The sequence below is a fragment of the Rhinopithecus bieti genome, unplaced genomic scaffold (assembly GCF_001698545.2).
Source record: "Rhinopithecus bieti isolate Rb0 unplaced genomic scaffold, ASM169854v2 scaffold_39317, whole genome shotgun sequence".
Taxonomy (NCBI): domain Eukaryota; kingdom Metazoa; phylum Chordata; class Mammalia; order Primates; family Cercopithecidae; genus Rhinopithecus; species Rhinopithecus bieti.
In genome coordinates this window covers 500,122-518,104 of record NW_016816467.1, presented here as the reverse complement: position 1 = coordinate 518,104, position 17,983 = coordinate 500,122, and the positions used below count along the sequence as shown (strand labels likewise).

Here is a 17,983-nt window from a genome sequence, read left to right as displayed (position 1 = left end):
AAAAAAAAAAAGTCCAACCCCATTTTTCATGTGTCATTGTTATCAACAAATTTTAAAACAAGTAGATCAGAAATCACATTACCTTCTAAATATTCTTCTCAAAAACATCAAAATAACAAGTTTCACAGTAAAAAGAAAACTTGGAAAGCAAGTTCTATAGAATTAGAAAATTAATATTCTTGAAAAATATCTTTCAATTTTCATAAAAGCTTAAAAATGAAAACATTTTATAGTTTGTTCTCTAAGACCATTCAGACTTCTTAAATACGAGTTTACAGAACAATGTCAATTTTAATCAAACTTACTAAATGAAATTGAAATTACCAGCATTTCATTAATATTTGGTTAGGACACAAGGACAGTTTCCCTAACCTCATCTCTTGAAAATATGTATTATATATGTGCTTTGTTTTTGAGTAAACATAATCTTAGAATTCATTGCTTTAACTAAAGTAAATGAAAGTGTCAATGTAGTGAGAAAAAAGGAATTATCTCAAGAACATCAAAATACGTAAAATCGAAACTAAAACTGCTTTTCGAGATCGATTAAATATCTTTTTACAGCACAAAATCACTATTCTTTCCAAATAATCTTCAACAGAAAAAAACAAAATTAATACCTTTTTATAACTTAACTGTACAAAAATATACTAACGTGGAGGTCTTCAAATCCCTCCAATACACACAAGATGCCAGCTATGCAAACAAAGCTTCAAAAATAAACGCTGGTCCAACAAAAAAAAAACCCTGCAATTTCTAATAGCACAAACTCTTGACATAGCTATTATATTACTATTAACAGTTCAAATAGCTAATTAACCATTGCTATCATTTCTATGACTACAAATAATCCATAAAGATTAGGTTCTATTTGTTTGTTAGACTATAATAAAAGAAAAGCCAGACAGATTTCACTAAATTTGACAGTCACCCTTGGGACTTAAAACATAAGCAATGTGAGGTATACAAATCACTTCAGGAATACCTTGAGCAGCACCTTAAAACCATAACCAGTCAACCTAGAGCCACTGAAACAAAATCAGGCCAACATGACTTACCAAATAGAAGTGACACTTTATGCCATTTCAGATAGAGAAAACAATGATTTAAAGTAGACTGAGGCCTGGCTTGGTGGCTCACGCCTATAATCCCAGCACTTCGGGAGGCCGAGACAGGCAGATCACTTGAGGGCAGGAGCTTCAGACTAACCTGGACAACATGGCAAAACCTCATCCCTACAAAAAATACAAAAACTAGCCAGGCGTGGTGACACACACCTGTAATCTCAGCTATTGGGAAGCCTGAGGCACAAGAATCACCTGAATTCTGGGGGTGGAGGTTGCAGTGAGCCAAGATCGCACCACTGCACTTCAGTCTGTATGACAGAGTGAGATTATGTCTCAAAAAAAATAAAATAATAATAATAATGAAGTAAGATTGAAACCAAAGGCACAAAAGTAAATTCCCATTATACAGAGACAACCTAGGAGATAATACCAGGCTAACTATGTAAATAAAAGCATAAAAAATTAATACTACTCTCAAGCCATGCTAAGACAGGCCACTTTCATTACAAAAATATATAGCATTAAGCAAAATATTATTATTACCAGAAAGCATCAGGAAATACTTACATCCGCTGAATTAAACACATCTGGCAACAGAAAGTTAAGAAGTGACCACAGCTCATGCAAGTTGTTCTGAAGAGGTGTTCCAGTCAATAATAGTCTATTTGTAGTCTTGAATTCCCTCACTATTTCTGACAACTGAAAGAAAAGAACCAAATACACCATGAGAATATTCTGCATATTACATTATTTATAACAGCAAAGACCTGGAACCAATCCACATGCCCATCAATGATAGATTGGATAAAGAAAATACGGCATATATATATCAGGGAATAGTATGCAGTCATAAAAGAGAATGAGTTCATGTCCTCTGCAAGGACATGCATGAAGCTGGAAGTCATCGTTCTCAGCAAACTAACACAGGAACAGAAAACCAAACACTGCATGTTCTCACTCATAAGTGGGCACTGAACAGTGAGAACACATGGACACGGGGAGGGGAACATCACACACCAGGGCCTACCAGGGGGTGGGGAGAAAGCAGAGAGAGAGCATTAGGACAAATATCTAATGCACGCGGGGCTTAAAACCTAGATGATGGGTTGCTAGGTGCAGCAAACCGCCATGGCACATGCATACCTACGTAACAAACCTGCACGTTCTGCACGTGTATTTCATAACTAAAGTTAAACAAAAAAAAAATCTGTACTTTAATCAAATTCTTACAGGAAAGCTTTTCACATCTAAGTATCAAATTACCTTAGATTTTTCATTCTTGATCCTGTGAGCTTCATCTATTACTAAGTATCTCCAATTAAATTTTTTGAACACAGACTTCTCTTTAATAAGCATTTCATAAGATGTTACACATACGTCCCATTCTCCTGGTAATAAAACGTCTCTGACAAAAGCAGCCTGTGTAACGAGAAAAAATTACATCACACAGAAATAAACCACGCATTAAATTTACTGATGACAAGTAATCTAATATGTAAAAGGAGGTGGGAATATCAAAAAGGAGTAGCTATATTATGCAAACGTTTAGAATCAGTTTTCTTAACACTGAAGTAACGTCATCAATCATTTAAATGTCAGAACCATTAAGTTTTAAAAAACTGACAGGCCGGGCGCGGTGGCTCAAGCCTGTAATCCCAGCACTTTGGGAGGCCGAGACGGGCGGATCACGAGGTCAGGAGTTCGAGACCATCCTGGTGAACACGGTGAAACCCCGTCTCTACTAAAAAATACAAAAAAACTAGCCGGGCGAGGTGGCGGCGCCTGTAGTCCCAGCTACTCGGGAGGCTGAGGCAGGAGAATGGCGTGAACCCGGGAGGTGGAGCTTGCAGTGAGCTGAGATCCAGCCACTGCACTCCAGCCCGGGAGACAGAGCAAGACTCCATCTCAAAAAAAAAAAAAAAAAAACTGACAAAGTTAACCCATGCAAAATTCAATAGACACTTAAAATGGCTTTCTGCAATTCCACTAGATATGGATATCCTTAGGAGACAGGTTTAGACAAAAAAGAGGGAGGTTTTAACATAAAGGAGGAGGGCGGAAAGATAGTTAGCAGTAGTAGGCATCTGCATTCCTTTCAGGTTTGTAAATGTATTAACACATTCCTAACAGTATTATTTTAAAGGTAAGAAAACTGAAGCAAAGAGTGGTTATTAAGTATTTACCACTCTCTGGGCTCCCAAACAAACAAAAATTGATAATTTAAAATACCCAACATAACTAGAAAAGGAAAAAAAAAAAATCTAGACTTATCACTCACAGGTAAATGAAGGGGAAATAAAAAACAAGTACACAGCTATTTAGTAGAGTCTGAATAGATTTCCAAATCTGAACTTTACATACTAATGTTATTATTTCCATCTCTTCTTCCCACAAGGATGTTGTTAACTGATCGAAATTTTAACTTATTTTGTTAGATACCATAATAAATCACCAAATTACTATATATGACTAAACCGTCTTTAAAAATCGTAATTCTATGACTATTACCACTACACACGTTCATCTAAAAATGTGGCTCCTTAAATTCCAACCAACTCACATTTCAAAACATCTTTTAAAACGAGAAAATACTTCTAATGAGAGCAAAACCACTGATTTTATACAATAAAATAAAATATTTTATACAACAAAAAAGTGATTTTATACAACCACTCCCAAAAGGGAGAGAAACACAATATATTCTTACAGCTTTCTACAGTTTCCAGTGTCTTCTTCCCAGTATGATTTTCTTTTTTCTTTTTTTTTTTGAGATGAAGCCTTGCTCTATCGCGCCATCTCGGCTCACTGCAACCTCTACTTCCCAGGTTCAAGCAATTCTCCTGCCTCAGTCTCCCGAGTAGCTGGGACTACAGGCCACGCGTGCCACCACACCCAGTTAATTTTTTGTGTTTTTAGTAGAGACAGGGTTTCACTGTGTTAGCCAGGATGGTCTCGATCTCCTGACCTCATGATCCGCCTGCCTCAACCTCCCAAAGTGCTGTTTTTTATCCACCAAGATGATGCTACAGTTGTAAATATTAATATTAGCGAAGATCCCGTTGCTTTTATCCTTCCTTCTGCTATACCCATACTCAAGCCTGAATTCAAATTATTTTGGCATCAAAAATGCAATGAAATACTAGAAACTTACTCTTTGTTCTTTATCTCCTATCAAACAAACAGATCTAAGTGTTGGTACCCATCTCTTGAATTCACTCATCCAGTTGTGTAACGTAGACTTAGGAACCAAAACCATATGAGGACCAGGAATGTTTCTATAATGTTTCATGTACCCAAGAAGAGAAATTGTTTGAAGAGTCTTTCCTAGACCCTAAAAGATTTCAAAATAACCGTGAAGCAATGAAAAACAAAAACATTATTTCACAATTATACCTCCCAACATACAGAGATAGATATTTAAGAGAAATACCACATATTTATAATAGTTAATAAATGGCAAAAACTTAACATATGTCAAAGTTTGTAAGTGTTATGTCATATAATCTTCACAAGTCTCCAAAGGAGGTATTATTATCACCTGCATAAGGCCCAGTTTAAGTGACATTCCCAAAGCCATCTAGCAGAGCTAGCATTGAAACACGTTTCTTTTGACTTCATACTTTCTTCAACCAATTAAACGTTTTAGCACTATAGCAATAAGGAAACTTTTTAAAACATTCATTACATAACTAGTAGTTAACAAAAGATAAAATGTTTTATAAGAACTGTACAAGCTACCACCTGGAAAAAATGCTTATTGTTTATAAACAACTAATGACCTCACTTGTGTTTTACAGAACTGGAAGGAAACAAATCAGTGTACTATAAAAGTCATCCAAAAACATGTTTCTCAAATGTACTGTTTTTAAATTTATTATATTTTCACAGATGGAAATTTCTCACAATTAAAATATAGATCACACGCAATTAAGGCAAGCTGCTTATACCAGTTTCAGAGAGGATCCATTTGTTAACAGTTGTAGACTGTAAGAAACTTTTGTCAATTTAATGTATAAGATATTTTAAATACAAAACATACCCTTCAAAAAATCTACCAACACATACCATTTCATCTGCAAGGATACCATTGATGCCATTCTCATACAAAGAAATGAGCCAGTTTAATCCTCGGACCTGATAATCTCTCAGTTTACCCCATTTTACATCTAAGAACAAAAGAAAAGCACAATACGCATTTTAAGGCAAGAAATACAAGGCAATCTCTTCATCTGGGCCTACAATATCTACTGACTTCATTTTCATTACTAAGGGATTCTTGAAGAATAGGAACTGTGCAAGTTCCAAAGTACTACAGGTAGCTGCCATGGTCTGAAGTGGATACGCTGGACATGGAAGATAACCAAGTGCAGGAAACATGACTGCAGGAATCAGAGTACCCACTCCAACAACTCAGTTCTTACGTTACCCATATACTGCTCCGAGAGACTCTTTGGCCTCTTGTCTTTTTAATGACAACCCAAGTGTTCCTAACCAAGTATTTTCAGCTTTCATAAAGACCAGATACAGGTTATCTGGGGATTTTATTTTCTTTCTAATAAAAAAAAAGGAAATAGGAAATTCCTAAGTTACTTTTCCAATATATCTTATACATTCCAATGTGCTCTCTTTCAGGGTATACTACTTATTTTGCTCCCCAGAATAATTACCAAATATACATAACAGTCACCTGATTTTCTTTTTTAATATGTACACAGCGTACCCCTCATTTCCTTTTGAAAATACTTGAGGATAAAAGCTAACCAATAAACAAATACATTTCACAAAATATTAAAACAAATTAATATAAAAACATCAGAAAATAACTAAGCAGATGTGTTCATGAAGTACCTTTTTTAAAATAAATTAGTTTTCTTATCTGGGACAAAAATAAAGCAAAATGATCCCTAGTTTTACATATACTTCAGGGCAATAACAAACACAATGACATTTTATATAACTTTGAAATACAGCACTACTGTCGTATAATATGCTCTCATCTCCATCAAAATCTGAAGTTTATTTCACAACCAATAAACACCTAAGATTACTAAAAATTTGCTTCACAGATAGTAGCCTACACAAATCCAAAACATTAACCAAAGGATGTCTCAAAGGGCAATTTTTTAAAAAATCAAGTGTGTTTAACATACATGATGGTGAGTCTTCAAATCGAGTGCAAACATTGGTTGCTTTGGAGCTTTCTGTTAATAGTTCTTCATCCTCCTCTTGCTCTGTTCTACGGTGTCGGTAACTGTTAAGATGAAAACAAAATTACCCGATTTGAGTTTTGGCTTTAATTATCAGCTACTATTTCAACATCATAGTCAAGTGGCTGACCAAGATTCCACAAAATTAAATTTCTAACAGGCATCAACCAGTAAACAGTAGAAAATATGAGTAAATTTAAATCTGCAACATTTTAGATAATTATTTAAAATATACATTAGTTATTAAAATATAGCAGTATTATAGATTAACCACAACCCAATAAACTCAAATATGATAGTCAAATTTCAAGAACTATGTAGTCAGAAAATCTCAATATTTGAATTTTAAAGTGTACACCTTTTTAAAAATCTTTCTGCCAAGGGAAAAAAAGTTCCAGAAACCACATGTTTAAAACTGCAACTGTGAGCAAAAGGGGCAGCATGAGGACTCAGAAATTTAAGCAGTGACCAGGGATTAACCAAAATATTTTTAAGTACACATCTAAATTCTACATCCTAAGAGAATCAGATATACCCCCTTGAAAATTGATTTTCTCAAGTTTTAATACTGTCAATTAATCTCTAAAGGGCTCGGTTCAATAAAACTATTAATACTTACTCCCCAATTCTGACACTTTCAACAAATATTTTCATCTTATTTGGAAAAAGGCAGATTCTGCCTCTACTGAGACCCCTGAATCTAATTTGTAACTTCATTTCTACCAAAACTACATGCGTGGTAAAAGGATAACTGGCCTTCCAAGATAGAAGCATTCCTCAGAAATTCAAGGGCCTTCTTGTTTGTTATATATGCTTCTAATCATAATCAGTACATCCTAGTCTGTTATTCCTTGTACTTCTCTGCATTCTGAGCCTATGAAATTGAGTACAAAGATCTACTTCCATCCCCAATTTATTCTCCATAAACTGGGAGATAATTTTAACATTTTTATAAAATATCCTTTATAGTTACTCTCAAAAAGCTCATTACAGTGGTAAAACTTAAAAGTTGAGTTGTCATTTATTGTTAAAAACTGAATATAATTGTGAATGCCAAAAAAAAAAAAAAAAAAAAAAAAAAAAAAAAAAAAAAAAAAAAAAAAAAAAAGAACAACGTATTCCTGGCCAGGCACAGTGGCTCATGCCTGTAATCCCAACACTTTAGGAGGCCGAGGTGGGTGGATCACTTGAGATCAGAAGTTCGAGACTAGCCTGGCCAACATGGTGAAACCCCATCTCTACTAAAAATACAAAAATGAGTTGGGCTTGGTGGCGTGAGCCTGTTACCCCAGCTGAGGTACAAGAATTGCTTCAACCCCAGAGGCACAAGTTGCAGTGAACCGAGATCACACCACTGCACTCCAGCCTGGGTCACAGAGTAAGACTCTGTCTCAATAAAAACAAACAACAAAAAGATTTAAAAAAATGTATTTCTGATACTCAAAGACAATACTATCACCCTCATTACTTTAGGTAAGTTAGCTTCCCATTTAAAATGGTTTCAAGAGTAAAGAAATCTGTTAACTAGGACTCTTTCTCCCCAGTAACACTATATAACACATCAAGCCGAACAATGTATTATGTATTTCCAATTAGGATAATAATAAAATAGAAAAGAGTAACAGAAGTGTTTCTTTTCGAGACATCATATTGACTATCTCATAACAATATTCATTACAGTAGTTTCCAGTTTCACACCATGACACTAATGATATTTAAATATCTGCAAACTTCTGAAGTCTGAAATATTTTAATAAGTATTAAAATAGTGCTTTGGTCACAACGGATGAGAAATAAGATATACTGAATGAGTGAAATACCCCAAATAAAAGGTATTATGCTTACAATGATAACCCCTTCAAGATGAAGCTCATACTTCCCTTTCAACAAATTGTGTAGTGAATTTAACCTTGTTGAAATTTCTTTTAGACAATCTTTTGTACTTTAATTACTAATCACAGTTTTCACTTTGGGAATTTTACACAAAGCCATTTCAGGGAGCCAAGACTGCCCTAAATCTACTATTACTAATCAAACATCTTATTTATCCAACCAAGACAAAAATTCTAGAGAATTTCCAATTCAACATGTAAGAATTATTTTCAACAACCACCAAAGGGCGGCATACAACCTGACACTTCAATTTATATAAAAACAACTAAGTATGCAACAAAAAGTTTAAACAAGCTGCTGTGATGTAAGTCATCACAATATCCCACACACCACACTTTAGATAAAATACCGTCAACATCTGTATGTGATGGAGGAGCTTAGAGCACACCCAAGTCAGATTCAAATTCAAGTCTGGATCATTTTTCAATGTGATATTAAACAAGCCACTTAACCTCTGCATTTGCTTCCTCTCTGAGGAATGACATGACATCTGAATTCTATACTCAGTATGATTGTTACAATTCATAAACTGTGTAATGCTACAAAAAATAAGGCGTTATACAGTTCTATTGTTCTCTTTTTTTGTAGAGATGGGATCTCCCTACGTCGCCCAGGCTGCTCTCATACTCCTGGACTCAAGCAATCCTCCCACCTTGGTATCCCAAAATGCTGGGATTACAGGCAAGAGCCACTGTGCTCTAACCAATATGCATATTTTTATATACTTATACATTTATGGCTAAATCATGCCAAGTCAAGCAAGGCCAAATAAATAATGGCACTAAAATAATGTTTTAAGTTATTTATCATAGTGATTTTATGCTTCTACTGAAGACTATCAAAAATAAGTTTGGTTGAACTATGAAGTTTAAACTATTACTCACTCGCCAACTGATAGTAAGTTCTGCTTCTCATCTTTTTTTATTCGTGGGCGCCCTGGTTTCATCTTCAAAGGTGAAGTTGGAGTCTTCTGAGCAGCAGGTTGAATGAAATGTGCAAACAGTTCTGTCTGCTTTAATAAATACTCGAATCTATTTGCCCGGTCAGTTTGCTGAAAAAAAATTTAAGATACATTTTATCAGAGTATCAATTAAAACTTCAGAAATCATGCCTCCATACAATGAACTCAGCCCCCCCCCCCAAAAAAGAACTACAGATACATACAACAACATGGATGAGTTTCAAAAGCACTATGCAAAGTGAAAGAAGCCAAACACAAAAGACTACATGCTGTATGATTCCACTTAAATGAAATGCTAACTAGTGACAGAAAGCAGATCAGAAGTGGCAAGAAGGTGGGAGCAAGAACTGATTATAAAGGAGCAGGAGCAAACTTTTTGGGGATGATGGAACTACTCTGCATCATGATTGTGACGGTATTTAGATAAATATTTGCTAAAAGTCATTGAATTGCAAACTTAAAATTATTTTACGTCAATAATACTTCAATATAGTTGATTGGAACAATTTTTAAAATATTAAGAGGCACTGTGCAACACAAGTGAATTTATTCAGAAGCTAGAAAAAAATGTGACAAATTTTAAAACGATATTGGGCTTGATACTATTCCTTCATTTTGTATCTGCCATCTGCCCCTTTGAATGTTCCCTATTATAAAACCGAGAGAATGGAAGACATTTACTTGGGTAAAAAAAAAAAAAACCATTAAGAGTCTTGAAGACAAATTTTCATAAAAATAATGAAATTGAGAGCCATTAGGCAGCCTTTATACAGAAACAATAATGGTTTGATGAAACAAAGGAGAAGCAAGACAAGAAAAGCTCAATAAACAGGGAAACCAATTAGTCAACATCTTCGTCTATAAATGTTTAAAATGTCAGTTTGGGAATGAATTACAAAAAGACAATTGCCTAGCAAACACAAGAAGTATCCAAATGCCATAATGTTGTAACAACTATGTATTTTTAAAAGGAACACAATCATTTTTTAAGGTCACACCAATGTAAAAACTGAAGCCCGACTTACTATTAGGAAGGCACATGGTTATAGTGTTTCATTGGGTCACAAATGGCAGTCATTGCAGCAAATGAATCTGCACAATAACAAGACTGAGAACATGCTAGAACCCCAGTAATGCCCTACAGATGACAAGCCTCCGCTATTTATGTTTCCCAAAATTACGGACTGTTTTTACAGTACTGAACAAGATACATATGTGAATGCAAATTTTACATAATTACATTTCTTAATTTATAGATAATGAAAGATAAGTCAAGAGCATGCATCTAGAAGATGTTTGGACCGAAAAAAATAATTATTGTGATTATGTTTGGAATCAAGAGAAACTGCTTGAGAGAATTAAAAGGTTAAAACTGAAATGTCTTGAGGGAGAAAAACTAACAGAACCTAAAAAGCAGAACAAGAGAGTATGATTAGCAACCTGGAAGAAATCAATTACAAAATCAAATGGAAATTAAAGTGAATAGCTTTGGATTAGCTTCTTTCTCTGAGACAGGAAGAAATGAGGTAGGACAGTAGAGCTATACATATGTTTGAAAAGAGAAAGAAAACAAAGACAGGCCTGCAATTCTTTGTGGAGGAAGACTGAAAATGAGGGCATGGGAGAAATGGAGAAGAAAGACTGATCAGAGTGGGCACATTTTAGAATGGCTAAATGAGATTGACAGGCAATAAATACTCAAAAGTCCAAGAAAATAAAAACCATACACTTATTCTGGCACCAATCAGCACTAGTATTTAGTTTTCTGAAGTAGTACTCAGCATTCTGGGTTCAAGAATGAAGAGTGGATAGTGAACTTATCTATGGTTAGGAACTAGCAGATGACAAGGGAGCCTGCTTAGAAAAAAACTGTTCAGGTGAAGATCACGATGTCAAAAAACGAAATGATGCTGGGAGACTGAAAAACCTGGAAGAAATGAGAAGAGTTCCAATAAATGCCACTAAGAAAATGAAAAGCATTGTAGAAAACCACTGAAAAACCTCCATTTCTCAGTCAAATTTGTGTCCTAAATAATACTTTGCAAAACTGTTAAGAAACTCAGAAGGGGCCAGATCATAAGAAAGGGGGCAAATAAAGAAGCACAAAATAATCCATGCAATAATAGAAAAATACTGAACAAGGGTGATATGGAAAAAAGAATAAACTTGTAAGTAAACTTATTATTAAAAAGTATGCAGTAATGTCATGGACATCTTGAGTATACCTGAAGAGGAGTTTTCATTCATTGAGGTAACGCTAAGATATGTTAAGTAAAAATTATGAATACAGTTTTGGATATTCTCAAGTAAGAGGTATGAATAGGATTTTAAAGTAAATGAAAATATTGATAACAGGCTTCTGGGCTAGAGGTTAAGTATTTGAAAATATTCAGTTTAAATATACCAGGTAAAAACCAGTAAGAATCAAACTGTCTAGGAAGAAATGTTCAAATTTTAATAAGGAAAGACAAAGGAATAAAAAAGCAAAGAGGATATTATCAAGGGAAAAAAAAATGTCTTTCAAGGCAAGTCAAGATTTTTGAGGAATGGTCAACAATATCAAGCACAAATCAAGAAACTAAAACTGAGCCTCAGAATTGGCAATTAGATTCACTGGTATAGTGTCAGAATCTAAACTATAAAGAGTTAAAGCAGTATTAAAATATGTAGACTGTATTCAAAATAGTATTCACTTTAAAAAACAGAGGCAAATCTATTTTCTCTCTAAATTTGATAGCAAAAAAGGTGACAGCTACATATATATATGTAAACTATGTAACAAATCAAACCTCAAGATAAATCATTTATAATTTACATAGTATTATATGCACATAGAATACATATCATAATTTTAAGATTTTGAAGTTATTTAAGAGATTCAAAAATATTTACTGATTTGGAAGAGAAAGTCAAAGGAAAAAAGTATGTTTTAAAAAATACGTAAGATCTGCTATGTGCCAGATATTGTTCTGGGTACTGAAGACAGAAAGAAAGATTAAAACACTGTTCTTCCCCTACAGGAGCACACTGTGTAGTGGTATTCTTATTTAATACATTGTTATTTTAACTTTTTAAGATTTCAATACAATTAAATGAGTTTAATTCATATAAAGCATTCAGAACAGGGCCAGATATGGCATACATTCACTGTTAGCCACTAATATTATTATTAAAACTGAATTTAAAGTTAAAGCTCTGTGTAGGTACTGTTTAAGTCAAGTCATAGTTTTGAGAAGTTTCTTAGACGATACAGAATGTGAACTGGGACTTGAATGACTCCAGTATAATGTCATGTTCTTTTTGTAAAGATCGCATCTATAATATAAAAATGCTGTGAGCAAGGAGCATATTTCTCTTTTTGGTAACTAGCAGAGTATAATAATGCTAGCCAGGTGCAGAATAAACATACATTGAGGAACTATTCTGGTCACCTCACTTCCAAGGTTAAATTTTTAAAGGTGTTGTTAACATAACCAGATAATGACATCATATTATGTTAATTCATACAATACTTCCATTTGGTTTAAATAGACACATAAGATACGGAAGTTATAGTATTCCACATTACACATATTTCAAATGGATATCTGTGCCCTAATTACAAAATTGAACAGATGTTGCTACGGTTTGTGTCCCTCTCCAAATCTCCCATGTTGTAATTTAATCCCCAGGGCAACAGTGTTGGGAGGTAGGGCCTAATAAGAGGTGATTAGGAAAACATTACTGTCATTATCTCAGGAGGAGGTTATCACCAGTGGGCTTGTTATAAAAGAAAGTTCAGTCCTGTCTTGCTCTCTTCTCTTGGCCTTCCTCCATACAATGACGCTGCAACAAGGCCCTCAGCAAATGCTGGCCTTGACCTTGGACTTCCCAACCTCCAGAACTCTAAGAAATAAATTTCCTTTCTTTATAAATTACCCAGTCTGTGGTACTGTTGTAACACAAAATGGATTAAGATAGACGTTTAGTACATTTAATCACCTAATAAAAAGTTTTCTTTATAGACTCTATTCATAAGCCTAGAACATACCATTTTTTCTTCATAGGTAGGATCTGGTTCTTGGATTTCTTTTTGCTTTCCAGGTGACGCATCATCAAATACTTCCTGCTAGAAAGAAAACATTAAATAGAATTGGTCTTCACAAATAGTAAACTACCATTACAGACCAATTTCTGCCCAAACCACATCTCTAATAATATATTCTCACCTCAAACTTCCTAGAAACTTAAATGGTTGTCATCTAAACTAACAGAAAAACTGATAAAATGATATTAGATACTATGGGGATAACAACCTATTTAACCCATATAAACTGGATGGTTGTTGCAAAGATTAGAACACAAGATTATCTTCATCATCCTAAAAGAAAACTACATTTAATACAAACCAATCTGTTTCTCTTTTCTGTAATAACCATGAAACCAAATTAAACAGTATAAAATATGGGGAAAAGTTCCCTTTTTGTCACAAAACTACAGTATCTACTATGCTACTACACAAATGTATACAAAGAAATCAGGATTAGTCACCCTGATTTCCATCTGGAATATTACAAAAACTTTTTCTCCCAGCCTAAATTGAATACTCTAACTACAGTCTGAGTCCTAAACTAGTAATAAACGTTATTCTTGCAAATGTATTTATCCTGACATTCATATGTGACAAGCAACAAAATCAACAACTTCTACACTGCAAAGTTCTATTCATCCATTAAAAAAAATCAGCAGAAGTATAATCTTCATTAAAGATGCACAAATCTATGCTTAGCAATACACGCTGTAGTAAAACTATCTGTGACCAAGAGGTTGTGGGGAGAAGACCTGGTATGGTACTGGAATAAAAGGTAAAATGACCTTAAGTCAAGTATAACTTCATTGTTAAGACCCTTGGCACTTGTGTGACCCTATGCTCATCATAAATCTCTGGTCTCCATATGTAAGTGACAAAGCCACCTACCCAGTCGTTCACAAAATTCAAAAATGTCATGAAATGCAACCTACAAAAATAAATTGTGCTTTCCAACAGTAGTTATTATTTCTTCCATAGTTTAAAAAAAAAACAAAAAACTGACTTCCAGGCATTTTGACATCATATTATTGGCATATCAATCTAGTCAACAGAGATGAGGATGAACACAGAAGAGTTCCACATTGCCAAAAGGATAACTAAAAAACAAGTTGCTCCATTGACCTGTTAGTATCATGCAAAAAGAAAAAAAGTAACTGAATACATCGGGAGGCTATTTCTGGGAAAATCAGCTTTGCCACACACACACACACACACACACACACACACACAAAACAAATTCATGAATGCTGAGTTTATTCTGTGATTTTAGAAAAACACCTTAGATCATACTTCCAAACAAGAAAAAGGCATTTATAAAATATTCATTTTCCAAGTGCAAAACAGATTAAGTTGTGACATATATTAGGCATGTGTGCTCAAACTTAGTTTTTATCATGAATTGCAGTGATTCTGAATTTTGTTAAACAGGAAACTGACAGTACATTTTAAGACAAAAAAATCACACTATGTCAACAACAAAAAAAAACAGAACAAAATGAGTCAGTCGGCCGGGCGCGGTGGCTCAAGCCTGTAATCCCAGCACTTTGGGAGGCCGAGACGGGCGGATCACGAGGTCAGGAGATCGAGACCATCCTGGCTAACATGGTGAAACCCCATCTCAACTAAAAATACAAAAAAAAAACTAGCCGGGCGACCTGGCGGGCGCCTGTAGTCCCAGCTACTCGGGAGGCTGAGGCAGGAGAATGGCGTGAACCCGGGAGGCGGAGCTTGCAGTGAGCTGAGATCTGGCCACTGCACTCCAGCCTGGGCGACAGAGCAAGACTCCGTCTCAAAAAAAAAAAAAAAAAAAAAATGAGTCAGTCATAAGATGCATAAAAAATAAAATTCCTAATATTTCTATACTAGGAAGGTAAAAATAACTATGTTATTCAATAAATTGAACTGCCAAATACGTTTTTTTGGTAAGAACACGGCAGAGCAAGATGGGTGGGAAAAGGCTCACTCTGAAAGGCAGACCTGAGTTTTATCACAGGTTCTACCTAGCAGAACTCAATTTCCCCATCTGGCAAATGAAAATATCACTAATTTAATACGGTAGTGATAACATCTATACTCACATTTAAACTTAAAATCAATTTTCATTTAAAATAGCAACTTCAAGTCAAAAAAGTTGACTTGCTTTCGGCGTAAAATTACTCTGTCTTCAGATATGAACAAGACCTCTGGTGAAAATTTATTTTTCCAAAGTTTGGATGGCAGACCCCCCTTTGAGAGAGGCTGAGGATAACTACAAACAGATTTCTGTCGAGAAACTACACAGTTACACACAATTGCTTTGTATCAAACCCCTTAAGCCTTGGAACGGGAATTCAAGTTAAAGAGCCCTGGTAACCCAAAAGAACCACCTCCTTAAGGGAAAAAAAAGACAACACTGAATATATTTTAATTTGAAAGAAATCTTATCTTAATCACTCAAAACTACAGGAACTATCAGGAGTTCCTACGTCACTAAACCTGCCCTCATACTAAAAGTTCTTTAAAAGATTACTAACATTAATGTTACTTAACCCCAGCTACCCAAATAAAACTACTGTGCCAAATGCCTCAATGGTAAACTACGCTCCCATTTCCTTACTGTACAATGTGCGTCAAGACTCATCTTCGGAGCAGTATTACTTTCATTCTAAGGATAGGAAAATCCCAGAAATCTTTGGGCTCCGACTTACAAAATATTTCAAAACAGGTCGAAGGCCAAGGATAACAATTGGAAGGAGCAATTACTTTTTCCCCAGATATTGCAAAGCCTGGAAGCATATCCAATTTACCCGCCTGGCAGTTTCCTCATCTTTCCAGCCCCTCAGTACTGTCAACATCCCCTGGCCAACCCAAACCCAGAAGTCTCGGCAGCCAAGTGGTACTAATTTTTTTTTTTTTAAGGCCAGAGGCCAAAAAGAGAAAAAGTGCCGGACTGAGAGCCGATCAACTGCGCCTGGTTCTCTAATTCATTCCTACACTTACTCATCCCCCCTAAATTCGATGGGGGATCCGAGACAGCCGCTGCTGCCTCGGTTGCTTCCCTTCCAGTGGAACAGTGCCTGGGAGGGGCTTCCTCTCCCTTCACAGAAGCAGCTGCGCCCCGCTTATCCCCACTGCGCACTCGGCCATCCAGCTCTCGCCATTGTTTCTGCCCAGAACAGATACCGCCCCCGCAAGGAACGGGAAGAAGAAAAGGAGGCCCCAGTCCTCAGACGCGCTGCTTTTAAATGCCTCCTTCACCCCGCCCATGCATCCCGCTCCTAAGGGGTCATCTCCTCGCCCTTCCCCGAAGTTTGGTGGAAACTAAAAACCACATTCAGAGGTAGGAGAGGGAATTATGGGAATCTAGTGAGAAAAAAACGATGGGTCTCCCTGGGCCACGGTAACCAAGAACATCTGTTCATTGAGAGCGTTCAAAGATTTGTCAAGATTCACGAAAGAGACAAGTAATTTCAATGTGAGGAGCCGGAAATCCATTTTGCTTGGCTCGAATAGGTTAAGAACAAGGGAGCAAGGGTGAGAGCATCATTTCGTATCCACAGGGTGTGAAGCTGAGTCTGGTGCAGAGAGAGAAGCCCGGCTCTGCGTCCGATCGCCACGATCTGGCAAGGGAGCCAGCTCCTCCTCCCCGCTGCGCCCGCTCCCCACGCCGCAAGCCGCCCTCACCTCCATCTCGGCTTCTGCGGGACCCGCGCTGGCCGCAGACGCAACCGCCTGCGCAGCGACGCCCTCGGGGCCGCCTTTGTTGCTGCTGTTGCTCCCGCCGCTGGCGGTCGAGGCTGCGGGCTTGGAAGGCGCGCTCTCGGGAGGCGGGGGTGGCGGAGGCTCGGCCGCGGACGACATGATGTTCCGTGTGCGTCACCCGCTGCTGCCAGAGGCCGAGTCCGGCGGGGATGGACGGGGAGGCCTAGGCCTGGGTGGCTACGTCGCAATAAACTGGTGGAGGAGCGAGACTCCCACCCGAGCGCTCCCCCGCGCCGCGCCTCCGCAACGGGCCTGAGCCGGGCCCAGGAGCTGCACACTCCCAGACGTTCTGCTCTTCCGCGGGGCTCTAGGTTCCACCGGCGCTTACCTCACGGCGGGAATCACGTCGACGAGGATGGGCGGGGCCAGACGGGTCACTGAGGTCAAGGAAGGCGGGCTGATTTAGAGAAGGGCGGAGGGTTGGGGGAAGGGAAAAGGAAAACGAGAGAGACTGAGGCTGGGAAAACGCTTCGCCGCCTCCTCCTCCTCTTCCTCTGGCAGATATCATCTAGCTCGCCAGCATCCAGGACGACTACCTACGCCACCGACTTTCAACCCTCGCGAGATTTCTTATTGGCTCACTGACTGGGTACCGAGTGCGCATGCGCACACTGTCCTCCTTGCCCTTGGCCCCTCCTCCTCACCCTTGGCCCCTCCTCCTCCAGACCTCTAGCGGGTTCGGGAGAGAAGAGTAGGGGGGACCCCGAGGGAGGGCTAGGAGGCGCAGGTTTGTGCGTCTGCTGCCTGGCAGGACGCGAGCTCAGTGTTTTAGGCTTTCGTAAGGGCTCACGGTTCTCGTTGTGTCTTCTGGGCCTGTCTGGGATCGGCGGCACGACTGGAAAACTTGCCCGAGTTCTGTCTGCGCTGCCCATTCAAACTTGGAAGTCTTGTGTCTGGCCCCAAAACTTCTGCAGTATCCGCTTAGAGGCGTGACGCCACAGCCTTAACGACGTTATGGTTACCCCAAATGACGTCTCAACTGTTTTGTTAAAAAAAAAAGAAAAAGTCCGTTAGTTTTTTCTTTATGGTTTTTTTTTTTTTTTTT

General features: G+C 37.4%; 1 protein-coding gene across 2 annotated transcripts in view; it reads right to left on the bottom strand.

Annotated features, from left to right (window-relative positions):
• The window catches only part of SMARCA5 (SNF2 related chromatin remodeling ATPase 5), a 41,544-nt gene extending 23,621 nt beyond the window's left edge, over positions 1-17,923 (bottom strand). The window contains exons 1-8 of one of the 2 annotated variants that reach the window (XM_017854905.1): positions 17,267-17,923; positions 13,159-13,236; positions 9,052-9,218; positions 6,218-6,318; positions 5,133-5,233; positions 4,219-4,398; positions 2,331-2,486; positions 1,635-1,766 (exon numbers count right to left, since the gene is read on the bottom strand). In XM_017854905.1, coding sequence (XP_017710394.1) covers positions 1,635-1,766; positions 2,331-2,486; positions 4,219-4,398; positions 5,133-5,233; positions 6,218-6,318; positions 9,052-9,218; positions 13,159-13,236; positions 17,267-17,446 — 1,095 coding nt within the window. In that variant the 5' untranslated portion in view covers positions 17,447-17,923. Of the gene's footprint in view, positions 1-1,634; positions 1,767-2,330; positions 2,487-4,218; positions 4,399-5,132; positions 5,234-6,217; positions 6,319-9,051; positions 9,219-13,158; positions 13,237-16,860 lie in introns of both variants that reach the window. The other variant, XM_017854907.1, reaches the window with a different exon arrangement.
• Between the last annotated feature and the right edge of the window lie 60 nt (positions 17,924-17,983).